The sequence below is a fragment of the Macrobrachium rosenbergii genome, chromosome 54 (genome assembly GCF_040412425.1).
Source record: "Macrobrachium rosenbergii isolate ZJJX-2024 chromosome 54, ASM4041242v1, whole genome shotgun sequence".
In the NCBI taxonomy this organism is placed as follows: Eukaryota; Metazoa; Arthropoda; class Malacostraca; order Decapoda; family Palaemonidae; genus Macrobrachium; species Macrobrachium rosenbergii.
In genome coordinates, this window is record NC_089794.1 from 20,633,986 (window position 1) to 20,647,602 (window position 13,617).

The following is a 13,617-nucleotide window of genomic DNA, read 5'->3' on the forward strand; positions in this document are numbered from 1 at the left end:
CAACCTTTTGGTATTTCACTGATCTTTGAGAAATCCATCCATTCCTTCACTGTTGACTGTGGGAAGGTTACGCTCTCTGCTTGACGAAGTTTTTTTTTCTCTCTCTCTTCTGGTATATTGTAGAAGGAATTCTCTACCTGCTTCCGTTTTCACTTTGCACTTTTCTTTATCAATTTACTTTGCTTACGTGTGACCCGTTTCTTTTTCTCATCTTTTCCTCTTTCTTTCAAAATTGTGACATTCTACTATATAATAATGGAAAAATACAAATACCATTATATACATACATACATATATATATATACAGTATATATATGTATTTCTTAAATATATATATATATATATATATATATATATATATATATATATATATATATATATATATATATATATATTTAAGAAATACACATACAAAATTATAATTATATATATACATACATACAATACTGTATATATATATATATATATATATATATATATATATATATATATATATATATATAATATAAACATCTAGGTTATTGATGCAGACATCTAAGACCAACGTAACCAAGGAACCGGGGGTTAGAAACACACCAGTGCAAGAATTACTTTTATTTGGAACTTAAACAGTACATTTTTTCCTTTTTTTAAATATTTGCAACAGTAAAAATGAAAATAATGACAAATGTCAACAGCAGATGCTTAGAATGAGACTGAAAGTTGTGGAGATCAAGGCATGAATAATAATAATAATAATAATAATAATAATAATAATAATAATAATAATAATAATAATAATAATAATGAATAAAATTTTAATAACTGTACTGTTGTTAATCTTCGTATACATAACTACAAGGAAAAAATATCGGCAGTTTATTTTATTTTTTTCAAAAAATACAAATAGGCACCTGCAATGTCATTTTAACATATGAGAAAAGCTTCTTAAATAATATTATTTCATTATTATGTCTCTGTTTCTCTTTTATCAATCTCTCTCTCTCTTCCCTCCCTACTTCTCTCTTTCTCTTTCTCTCTTTTTCAGAAGAAACAGCATTATTAAAAGTTACATGGCCTCAAAAGGCATACACAGCACATACGCACATACGAACACACAAACATACAAACTGCAACGTCTTCTCCCAAAGGAGATAACTAAGAGGAAGGGAGGGAATGAAGGGGAATTAAACTGCCTTTTATATAAGTCAGTTTCACAATCAACAACTGCCCTTTATATAAGTCAGTTTCATCATTTAAAACGTGCCCTTTATACAAGCCAGTTTCTCCAATAACAACTGCCCTTTACATAAGTCAATTTCGCACCTAACCACTGCCCTTTATAGAAGTCAGGTTCAAGTTTGAAACTTGCCTTTTGTATAAGTCAGTTTCAAAATTGAAACCTGCCTTTTACACAAGCCAGTTTCAAACATAACAAGTCAGTTTCAAAATTGAAACTTGCCCTTTATAGAAGTCAGTTTCAAGTTTGAAACTTGCCTTTTATATAAGTCAGTTTCAAAGTTGAAGCTTGCCTTTTATATAAGTCAGTTTCAAAATTGAAACCTGCCTTTTACATAAGCCAGTTTCAAACATGACTGCCCTTTATATAAGTCGGTTTCAAAACTGAAACCTGCCCTTTATGTAAGTCATTTTCGAAACTGAAACCTGGCCTTTATATTAGTCATTTTCAAAATTGAAACCTGCCCTTCATACAAGCCAATTTCAAAATTAAAACTTGCCTTTTATATGTCAGTGTCACAAATAACAACTGCTTTCATATAAGCTAATTTCAAAAGGTAACAACTGCCTTTTATATAAGCCAGTTTCACAGTTAACATATCAAGATTTGGTCATTAAAAATAACTGCCTTATATATAAGCCAGTTTTAGAAATAACTGAGCAATAACTGGCTTATATGAAGTCGTCCTTGCCTTTTGCATGGCAAATATCAAACAAAAACTGCCTTTTATGAATAAAAACTAAATTTGAGAAATAGCTGACTTTTACATAAGGTAACCTATGATGATAACACTACCCTGTACAGTGAGCCAGTGTCAGGAAAACTGCCTTTTTTACAAGTCAGTTTCTGATGAATCACTGCCTTACACACAATTGAGTGTGTGAGAAAAAACTGCCTTTTATAAAGGCCAATTTGCCATGAATTACTGCCTCATGTACAACCCAGTACAAGTCGGTCACTGCCTTATATACAAGTCAGTATATCACTGAAAACCATCCTGTTATAACAGTGTTGTTAAGAGCAATTACTGCCTTTCATTCGAGTGAGTACACTGTTTAAAACTGCCTTTCATGACAGTCAATTTCAAAGGGCCACTGCCTTATATACAAGTCAGCATATTAAGAAAAACTTTTTTTTTTTTGAAGGCCATTCTAAGAGGAATTACTGCCTTATACGCAAGATAGTGTATCATTTAAAACTGCCTTTTAGAAAAGTCAATTCACAGAGTCACTGCCTTATGTACAATTCGGTTTCACGTGGTATTATGGCCTTTCATATAAGGTAGTATGTATGCAAAAGTCTCTGCCTTATACACAAGTCAGTTTTAAGGGAATGACTGCCCAATACACAAGTCAGTTTGACGAGGAAAAGCCACTGCCTTTTTAAAAATTAATTCTTACTATACTAGTGACTTCAGTTTTATCAGAGGAAGCACCATTTAAGCCTACGATTAACAAGAAATTTCACTGAGAACAAATACAGAACTAAAAAAAAATATATATATTACAAAGTATTTCCCTAAAACAAAAAATTCACAGGAACAGAGGAAATATGATCGAACACACAGACCTTGGGCAAGAAGTGAATGAAAAGTTATGCAATGCATTTGCACATATATAAAAAAAAACGTATGAAAAAATATAGTTATTTATACTCAGAGAAAAAAAACTTTTACAATAATAAAACTGACAAAAAATATATATATTAGGTTTCTGCCTTTTCTCATCATTTCAAAATCCCAATCTAACACTGTTGCATGGAGAGGGGTTGGGGGGGTTGGGGGAGGTATACAAGCGTAGGTAAATGGGGAGGGGGAGAGGGTTTTTTTTAATAGGAAGAATTGCACCTTGTAAGCTTCGTCTCATGTATACTGTTGACTATAAAATTTATTTTTTACAACATTACAATCAAAACTCCCTACCAAAAAAAAAAAAATAAAATAAAAAAAAAAAACTCCATTATATTCAACATCTCAGTCACACGACTTATTATGGAACAATGACAAATGGCAAGTATATTTTTTTCATTTTACTAAAAAAAGCCATCCTTTAATACTTTTACTCTTCCCTAAATATTTACAGGTAACAACGAAATATTACAAAATAATATTAAGGCGTAGACACATCACTAATAATGTATGCCGTATATATTATTAAGATTAACACGAAATCAGTATTTCCACTCTCCTATACAGGTGTATGGCTTTTTTTTACAGGTCCTATACAGGTAAATAGTTTTACAGCACAGGAATACGTACTGGTTTAATACCGTTTTCATTTAACTGTGGTCCTCTCAGTAAATATAATACATCTTACATGTAATGCTTCACAAAATTCTTGTTTTTGTTTAAAAACAGATTCAAAACAATCACTAACATATCTCTTATAGAGAAAATAAGGCAATACAATATTCCTTATTATTCCTCTCTCTCTCTCTCTCTCTCTCTCTCTCTCTCTCTCTCTCTCTCACACATATTTTTGCAAAATGTTAAAAATAGGGTACAAATGATGACATTTATCGAATGACAGCGGTGATAGAAATTATTATTATTATTATTATTATTATTATTATTATTATTATTATTCAGTCTTACCACGCCACCGAGTGGAAACTAAATAAAATTTAATTAATAATCAACTACATGGCAACCCCTCCTAAATTTTGGGACAATGAAAATTCCGCCTGACCTCATCAAGATTTGGCTATAACTGATGATGTTTTGATCAATAAAAATTTCAACATATGGCTTTCAAGATTTTCTGTACCTTTGAATAAAAACACTTGCTAACACGAGGTGCTAACACGAGGTTCTGAACACATCTACGAAGTTTGAATTGGCAAAAATGAATACGTCTTATGATTATAAAAATAATTTCTTGACTTCGCTATGAATGACTTTGTGTTGAAGTTAAATTTGTGTAATATTTAGCAAACAAAAATTATGAAATATTTAGCAAAAAAAAAATTATGAGATATTTCGCAAAAAATAAAAATTATGAAATATTTAGCAAAAAAATTATGAAATATTTAACAAAAAATCAAAACTGTGACACTTGGTCTATAAAAAATACTGAGAACCTTTAGATAACAAAATCTTGCTTCATGCCAATTTTGAAAATAATTTTAAAACATTCAAAACTTGAATGTAAACCGCACATTGCATGAAGGCATTTGAGATCAATAGCATTCTGCTTTATTGATGGAGAGTTATCATACACGGCATGTTCAACATAAAAACTAAATTATCTATAAAATCCTATTTCAAAGTACTGATTTATTTTTAAAAAATATGACTAAACAAATCTCGTACTTATATATGACTTCATACTTTACGCATTCCATTAATTTTTATATGACGTTTATCAATACTTTTAAAGTTTTCTCTTTCTTCAGTGGGGCATCCGACAAAAGCCACATTTGTGCCCATCTTATGCCATCAATCAAGTCTACCCATGAAAACCGACTTTTAGAATGAGTTTAGCAGACGTACAGACAGACAGACACACACACACACAACTTCGAGAAATAATGAGCTCCACCAACATTATGACAAAAAAAAAATATCGGAAAATGTGTAACATGAGTCTTATACTTAAAAATTTTTCCCCCCCACAGTGTCATTATAAATGACAAATGATTGTTATTCAAATGACAGAACGGTCACTCTCGACTTCCCGGAATGTCGTCACTTGAATAGCTTCGAGTGTCAATCATCCAAGTGACGAGAAGCGGTCGCGTGAATGACAGCAGGGCTGTCACTGAAATAAAATGGAGAGCTGTCACGTCAGTGACAGGATATTGTCATTTAAATGGCCGAATATTGTCAGTGAAAATGACAATCTTGTACATCTAAATTATGCCCTTGTTTGTATCACATGCACAGACTTGAAAGTGTACGAAATCACATACACACAAACACACACATTAACAACGCTTTCCGTTCTACAAATATTGAACATCTCTGCATCAGGAAATTTTATATCAAGTTGGAAAAATCATCAATTTTTTTTTTCATGCGCCAGAGAAAAAAATACAGAAATTTTCTTAATATTTAAAATACAGAATAATTTGACAATTTTTTATTATTGTTAAAAGTTACAATTAGGGTACTTTGGAAAAAATAATTTTACAAAGGAGGCATTTCATTGTTTTTAGCTGAAGAATTTAACACGACAAAATTTTATTTTGACTTGAAAATTTAGATTTTTGGAAACAGGGGCGTCTAAATAAATGACCATTTTAGCATCACTTAGTGTATATATCAATTCAAACATCAGCTGTTTGCCTATCGCACGAGAACAATCAGATTCCTGAACGCAAATTTCGAAAGCTCTGGTCCTGAAAAACCTCGAAAATCTTTTTTTGTTTGATAATCCAACACCACTGCTGAATGGACAGACTATACGAGATATAGATATATATATAAATCCTAAAAACGGAATTTTTATTTTTCAACATTTAAACCCACACGAAAAAACAAGACACTGGACCGTTGATTTATAAAAAATAATTATCTTACGGCGTGGCACCCTCCACGAAGAACCGGAAGTGGGTGCGTTTGACCAAAATCTCCATATCTCTCTCTCTCTCTCTTCTTCTTCTTCTTCTTCTCCTTCTTCTTATTCTTTGCAGTTGGTCAATTTGGGGTTGGGGTGTGGGAGAGGGAGGGGGAGGAGGGGAGGGGGGGTTAATTGGTGTTGTTAGGTCAGACATATTTTGACTAAATTCCACTTTGACCGCACTCAATTTTGTCTCCCCGAAACCAACAAAAATGCATTTTATACTCCAAAATTTCCTTACAGTAATAAGCTTTCGGACTGAACCATCTAAAAACATTTTGGGTGGAAAAATGTATTTAAAAAATTTATTATATATAAAAAAGAGGCATTTCAGTCATTGTCTTATCCGGGAAAACCGTATTTTAAACGTCTACCATAGATATAGCAAAATGGGTATTTTAATCATTTTCACCTCCAGAAAATGCATTTTAAACATTTATAATTAAAAAAAAAGGAATTTTAATAATTTTCATCTCCAGAAAATGTATTCTAAACATTAATAATTTATTAAATGAAATGGCATTTTAATAATTTTCATCTCCAGAAAATGTATTCTAAACATTAATAATTTATTAAATGAAATGGCATTTTAATCATTTTCATCTCCAGAAAATGCATTTTTATTGACCTTCCCCGACTGGCCTGAAGGAAATTTTTATCATTTAATACATCTCCCTAACACACACCTACCTGTCCTGTTAAAGACTGACTATGCGCGCGCATAAACCTTAAGAAATAACCATTACTCTACCGTTATCATTACAGCGTTCTGATTGGCTCACCGAACATCACATACTTTGATTGCTGGTTTTAGGCAACGGACCTGATGATAAAATAGGGAGAGGAAGAAGGGCTCACGTCCATTCATGAAGGAAATACGACCGAGAGTAAGTCGACTACGCTTCATTCATTAGAGAGAAGACGGTAGTGTTCATTCATAAAAAAGACGGTAGTACTCATTCACGGTTTTGGTTTTGTTCCGTTTTACACTTCCTGTGACTGAACCTCGACTGAAGAAACAGTTTCATTTTTTTACAATATTCTCTTTCAGTTAACAATAAATAATTGCACTGTCATTCAGTTAATTACTAATTATGTTTCCTACAGCTCGGCTGATGAAATCTCTTTCAATGTTGTAGTAGGTGTTCCTGGAGATACTCTTTCTTTAGGGGTGGGTGGGTGGGTGGGGGTTGCAAGGGCTGCTTCTGCTGCTGCTACCTTAGCTGGCCGTTGAGGTCACGCGGCGACGGCGACGCTGACGGCGATGTGATCTGCGCCGCGGTTTGCTCACTCTTCCGCTTTGTTGCTGTTGCTGCTGCTGCTGTTGTTGCTGCTGCTGCTGCTGTTCCTGAGCAGTCTCCTGCTGCTGCTGCTGCTGCGGTTGCTGTTTTTGCTGTTTCTGCTCCTGCGCTTTGTGGCTCGACACAGGAGCAGCAACGCCACCGCCGCCGCCCCCGCCCCCGCCGCAGCTACCGACGTCACTACTGACGGAGGACGTGCTCGTAATCTGCGGGTTGAAGGTCAGGGGGCTGAGCCCCTCGAAGCTGAAGGTGAAGGGGCTAATGTCCTTGGCGGGACTGAGTACCATGGGCTCCTGAAGGGACTCCTGCAGCGACGCCAGGGTCAGCTGGGAGAGCAGGCTTTGATTCTGTTCGTCAGACTGGGAGGAGGAGGAGAAGAAGGCTTGGTCCATACCGACGGGGGGAGGGGGAGGGGTAATAGTAGAGGTGGAGGCAGTTGCAGTCGTATCCTGATGGTGGTGATGAGAATGATGGTGACGATGAAGGTGGTGGTGGTGATGATCTAGAGGGTAGGGCTGCGAGGACGTGTGGCCGGCAGCCGGATGTCAGACCTCCGTGGACGACTTGGGTCTAGATTTCCCACGACGCCGGGCCAGGGCGGAGGACGCCACTGGGCCTAGGTTTGGCGCGCGTGGAGTGTGGTTGATGGCTCTGTGGGGAGAGGGAGAGAGAGAGAAAGGGCGCGTCATTCATTGTCAGTTTATTCTTCTTCTTGCTTACACTTATTCCTTAGTACAATATCTCGTTCAATCTTCTCACCGTGTGGTGCTTTCACTTACTCTGGAGCCATTACCAGGTCCTTGTTTCAAGTAACCTCATACCTACCTTACGCCTGCACTACATGAGCGAGAATGGTTATCCATCACTTTATGCTCCATACAGTTTAAAGTACAACTTAAACCTATGAGCTTATCCTTAGGTCTACGCAACATGCACTACACGAGAGTGACTGGTTGGCCATCATTTCACGCTCCACACAGTTTAAAGTACAACTTGAGCCTATGAGCTTATCCTTAGGTCTACGCAACATGCACTACACGAGAGTGACTGGTTGGCCATCATTTCACGCTCCACACAGTTTAAAGTACAACTTGAGCCTACAGGCTAATGGTGGCTACTATCCAACTCAAACAACAGAGCTTAACTCTTCAAACAGTCATTCAGGCCTTTATTTGTCATTCCTCTTCCTGACAGCTGCCACTCTTAAGTTACTTCAACAGATCTGCAACAAAACTCCGACCCAACTGATTAGCAAATCTTGAATTGTGCTCTCATTCCGTTATTCTCTGTGAAGGGGTCACACTGCAATTCATGACGATACTTCGTCTCACACACAGAGGCTTTTCAACTGCATTTCTGTGCAGCAGTTGAAGTAACATCGCCTACTGCTGCAAGCAACAAGGTCTTACATCTACAGAGATGGTGATGTTATCTCGATATGCTTCAAATACTTAGCCCACCATTTTAGGAATGCCTTTTTTTCTGTCTGGATGGCAGTAGACTCATGGGTTCTTCACCTATTCGACAAAACTGCCCAGAAGACATCTTGTCAAACCCCTCTCCAGAATTCAGTCCAATAGAGAACTCAATCAATGAATTTAGCACCTACATCTTAACCATAGCAAATTCTGCTCCCTAGACAGGTCTACATTCACAGCCAAGCCACGTACCAGAAGTATTTCATTCCCATAATTTTTGGAACAGACTTTCTTGCAGCTTGTCTGTTGATGCTTGTTATTTTGGGTTATTCTGTAACTCTACATAAGTGTCATACACCACAGCCTTCCTTTATCCCATTTAGTGTGCAATATGAATTAGTTGTAGCCTGTTTTTTTTTCCACAAATGGGCACCTCATTCTATGGACTGCTTGCTTTTGTAAGGTAAAAGACCTTGTTGGCTTGCTCCAAAGAAATGTTTGCAAATTTAGAACGATAACAGTTATTATGATTTTATTCTGGGAGAGCATCTTGTTTGAAAAGAAACAATGTTATGAAAGCAACTTAAATATGGGTGTAAATATATTAAACCACAAATATCACTTAACATCAAAATCACATCGCCTTGGGAATAACTAACACCCAGGGGAAATAATAACTGATAAGTGCATCTGTGCCATTTGTTTTAAGGACAATGATAAAGACAACTGACTTATCCATATCTCTCTCTCTCTCTCTCTCTCTATCTGAATGGGTAAGCTTACTGCCTAATACTGCATCTATGCCAAAGGGCACAGGTTCGAATGCTGGCCGAGACAGATGCACTTAACAATTATAATATCCCAGAGCGCGAGCAGTTACTCCTAAGTAAAACGAATTCGATTTACATTAATATTTGTGAGGATAATAGTATTATATATATATATATATATATATATATATATATATATATATATATATATATATATATATATATATATATATATATATATTAGCTGTGTAATCAAAGGCTCTATGTATACTATGTATACCTTCAGAGGGAAACAGCAAATACCTACATATATCCTTTAGGGGCCAACCAGACTGTCAAAAATGACAAAAACTGACTGTAAACAACACAGCCCTGCATTCAGTCACAACGCCACAATTATACAATAATATCTGCTTGGGAACTGAAGGAGGGCAACACCACGTACCTGTAAGTTGCAGAAATGGCCCCCTTGACCAGTGAGGCATCCTGTAGGAGGAGGCGCAGATTCGGAAGGGCCTCTCTGTGTATGAGCCACGGATGGGACGCTACTTGACCTGCGGTCAGCCTTTGGCCAGGGTCAACGTGGAGCATCCTCGTTACCAAATCCTGCGGGGGGGAAACGGAAACATGTTATTTGGGATGAGGTTGCTGGCCCCATACTCTTATCCGGCCTGATCGCGACCTACTCAGTGTGATTGCTAGGGGTCAATATTACTATTATTATTATATTATTATTATTATTATTATTGAGAAGATGAAACCTATTCATAAGGAACAAGCCCACCAAAGGGGCCACTGACTTGAAATTCAAGCTTCCAAAGAATATTATGGTGTTCATTAGGAAGAAGTAAGAAGAGGTAATCGGAAATACATAAAAAACGAAAGGTACTGTTAAGTTTCACAGAGGAATGGAACCTGGGCCCTCTTGTTGATGAGGTGAATGAATAGATAAAATACACCACATTCAACCAGTGGCTACTTCTGGGGGCATTTTAATGATGCTTTTGTTTTAACAATAATTACATTAATAATACAATAATCACATTAATATCTCCCATTACCTTCTGTTACTTCTTTCTAATGAACACCACATTCTTTGGAAACTTGAATTTCAAGTCAGTGGCCCCTTTGGTGGGCTTGTTCCATAAGAACAGAGTTCATCTTCAGAATAATAATAATAATAATAACTTATCTCAAACAATTAAAGGAAATTAATGTTATTCACAGATTGTAAACCAAGAAATTATCTTCCTAAATAAAGGAACTGCGCAAAAGTATCACACTAAATTCCTTTTATTAGAATGATCCAATTTCAACCTGACCTCGGTGAAAAATAAGAGGCAAAACAACAGGCATATATTTTTTCTTAACGACAAAACATCATATAATTTACTGAAGGAATTAGAATGAAATCTTCACCGCACTGAGACGAATTACTTTCATTAAATCCAACAGTATCAGGATTTAACTACTCTCCAGAATGTTTAATAAACACCATTAGCAAAAAAAAAAATTCCTTTAACAAAAGCGCTATCATAACTGATTTACCTCATCATACAATCCCTTATCCATAACAAAAGCAACATCACTGCCTAACAAGAGTAACAACTCTAAATTCCTCCAACAACAGCACTATATTGAATTCCTTTACTACCAAAAATATAAAAATAGACTCATTCACTGTAAGTATAACAATAAACTTCTCTAACGGCATTATATATAACAATACAACAAATTCCTTTAAGATAATTACCGCCATAAACTGCCACTAACAATACGTAGGTAGCATTGTAACAAAATTCCCTCACAAGAGTATTGTAATAAGCTGCGGGGATATGTACGCTACATGAGAGAGAGAGAGAGAGAGAGAGAGAGAGAGAGAGAGAGAGAGAGAGAGAGAGAGAGAGAGAGAGAGAGAGGAGGGGGGCTTCAACCCTTCCTAACTCTACCCCACCCTCCCCCAACCACTGGTTCTTAGTCCAGTCAACCTTCATCAATTTTTCACGTCAAAATCAGCTGGTCCCTTTCAAAGGTCAAAGAAACAGCCTTGCCTGTTGCTCCTGCCTTTTGTTGGGGAGGAGGAGGAGGAGGAGGAGGAGGAGGAGGAAAGGTGCCAGGGGGAGGGGGGATGTACATCGCCACCCACGCATAACCATCCTTTTTATTACTTCTTATTCTTCTTCCTAATATCCATCATCATTATTTTTTTCTTGGGGGAGAGGGGGAGGGGAATGGGAATGGGAATGGGAAGAGGTGGTGTCATTCGCGTGTGTCCGAGTCCTTGCTCGACTTGTCGATTGAAGAGCTGGTGTAATTCGTCATAGGAGTTGGGTGGGGTGGGGGTGGCTCTCTTGGGGAAGGAAGGGGGGAGGGGGCGCTTTGATAAGCATGATATTAGTGTGGGAGAGAGGTTATGAATGAACAGACTGACATATATATATATATATATATATATATATATATATATATATATATATATATATATATATATATATATAATATATATATAGAGAGAGAGAGAGAGAGAGAGAGAGAGAGAGAGAGAGAGAGAGAGAGAGAGAGAGAGAGAGAGTAAATAAAACGTCTTTCCAGAATAAAACCACTAAAACGACCTAAAATCTTCATAAATATTAAAAACACACACCTGCTTTATGCCTCAGCAAAAAAAAAAAAAAAAAGCGAGTGAGTGAGTAAAGAAAGTGTCCAGCGCAACACTTTTCTCAGTAACTCACTCGGGTGACGAATGGCGACCAAGTTGCAATATATATTCCTTCTGCAGCTATGCAATTTGCAAGAACACTTGCGGGGGCGGGGGACACTCGATTACTCAAGTACTTCTGAATATTACAGCGTATCGCTTACGTCACCAGCTGAGGGTATATTTGTTCACCAGCTGAGGGTATATTTGTTCACCAGTTGAGTGTATATCTGGTCACAGCTGAGGGTATATTTGTTCACCAGCTGAGGGTATATTTTTTCACCAGCTGAGTGTATATTTGTTCACAGCTGAGGGTATATTTGTTCACCAGCTGAGTGTATATTTGTTCACCAGCTGAGTGTATATTTGTTCACAGCTGAGGGCATATTTGTTCACCAGCTGAGTGTATATTTGTTCACCAGCTGAGGGTATATTTGTTCACCAGCTGAGTGTATATTTGTTCACCAGCTGAGGGTATATTTTTTCACCAGCTGAATGTATATCTGGTCACAGCTGAGGGTATATTTGTTCACCAGCTGAGTGTATATTTGTTCACAGCTGAGGGTATATTTGTTCACCAGCTGAGGGTATATTTGTTCACAGCTGAGGGTATATTTGTTCACCAGCTGAGGGTATATTTGTTCACAGCTGAGGGCATATTTGTTCACCAGCTGAGTGTATATTTGTTCACCAGCTGAGTGCATATTTGTTCACCAGCTGAGTGTATATTTGTTAAGAGCAACGGGCTCTCAATGCTCAAGTCTTACAGAGTAGAATCTAGGCCAGAGGCCAAGCACTGGGACCTACGAGGTCACTCAGCGCTGAAATGGAAACTGAGAGCCTTGAAAGGTGCAACAGGAGGAAAACCTCAAAGCAGTTCCACGATGAAATAAGTGTTAGGAGACGATAAGGGTTGCACTTAGGGGCCGAAGGAACGCTGCAAAGAACCTTGAGTACTGCCTACAGTGCACCGCCTGAGGAGCACTGACGGCAATACACCCACACGGGGAATGCTCAAGTCTCGATCTCTTCCGCCCCTATCCCCCCCCCCAACAAGAAAAAGTCGGCAAACCAACCTCCCCTTGCTTTTTTTATTGCCATAATGCGAAACCAGTCACGGTCTTAGTGTTTCAAAAGGGACTTGGGAAGAAGAAGAAAGTGGGGAGAGGGAGGAAGAAAGGGTGAGGGGGAAGAGGGGGGGATGGGGAAGAAAAGAGGAAGAAAGTGGGAGGGGGAGGGGGAGGAAGAAAGTGGGAGGGAAAGAAAGGGGAAGGGGAGGAGGAAGAAAGGGGGAGAGGGAGGAAGAAAGGGGAAGGAGAGGAGAAAGAAGGGGAAGGGAAGGGGAGGAGAAGGAAGGGGAAGGGGAGGAGGAAGAAAGGGGAAGGGGAGGAGGAAGAAAGGGGAAGGGGAGGAGGAAGAAAGGGGAAGGGGAGGAGGAAGAAGGAGAAGGGGAGGAGAAAGAAGGGGAAGGGAGGAGAAAGAAGGGGAAGGGGAGGAGAGAGAAGGGGAAGGGGAAGAGGAAGGAGAAGGGGAAGAGGAAGAAAGAAGAAGGGGAGGAGGAAGAAAGGAGAAGGGGAAGAGGAAGAAAGGGGAAGGGGAGGAGGAAGAAAGGGGAATGGGAGTGAGAAGAGCGAAAGAAAGAAAGGGGGTGG

General features: G+C 37.9%; 1 protein-coding gene across 3 annotated transcripts in view; it reads right to left on the minus strand.

The window, feature by feature from the left end:
- Positions 1-579: 579 nt before the first annotated feature.
- S6kII (Ribosomal protein S6 kinase II) overlaps positions 580-13,617 on the minus strand; it is a 175,663-nt gene continuing 162,625 nt past the window's right edge. For all 3 annotated transcript variants that reach the window (XM_067097616.1, XM_067097615.1, XM_067097617.1), the window contains 2 exons: positions 9,713-9,873; positions 580-7,730 (listed from right to left, as the gene is read on the minus strand). In XM_067097616.1, coding sequence (XP_066953717.1) covers positions 7,625-7,730; positions 9,713-9,873 — 267 coding nt within the window. In that variant the 3' untranslated portion in view covers positions 580-7,624. The remainder of the gene's footprint in view (positions 7,731-9,712; positions 9,874-13,617) is intronic.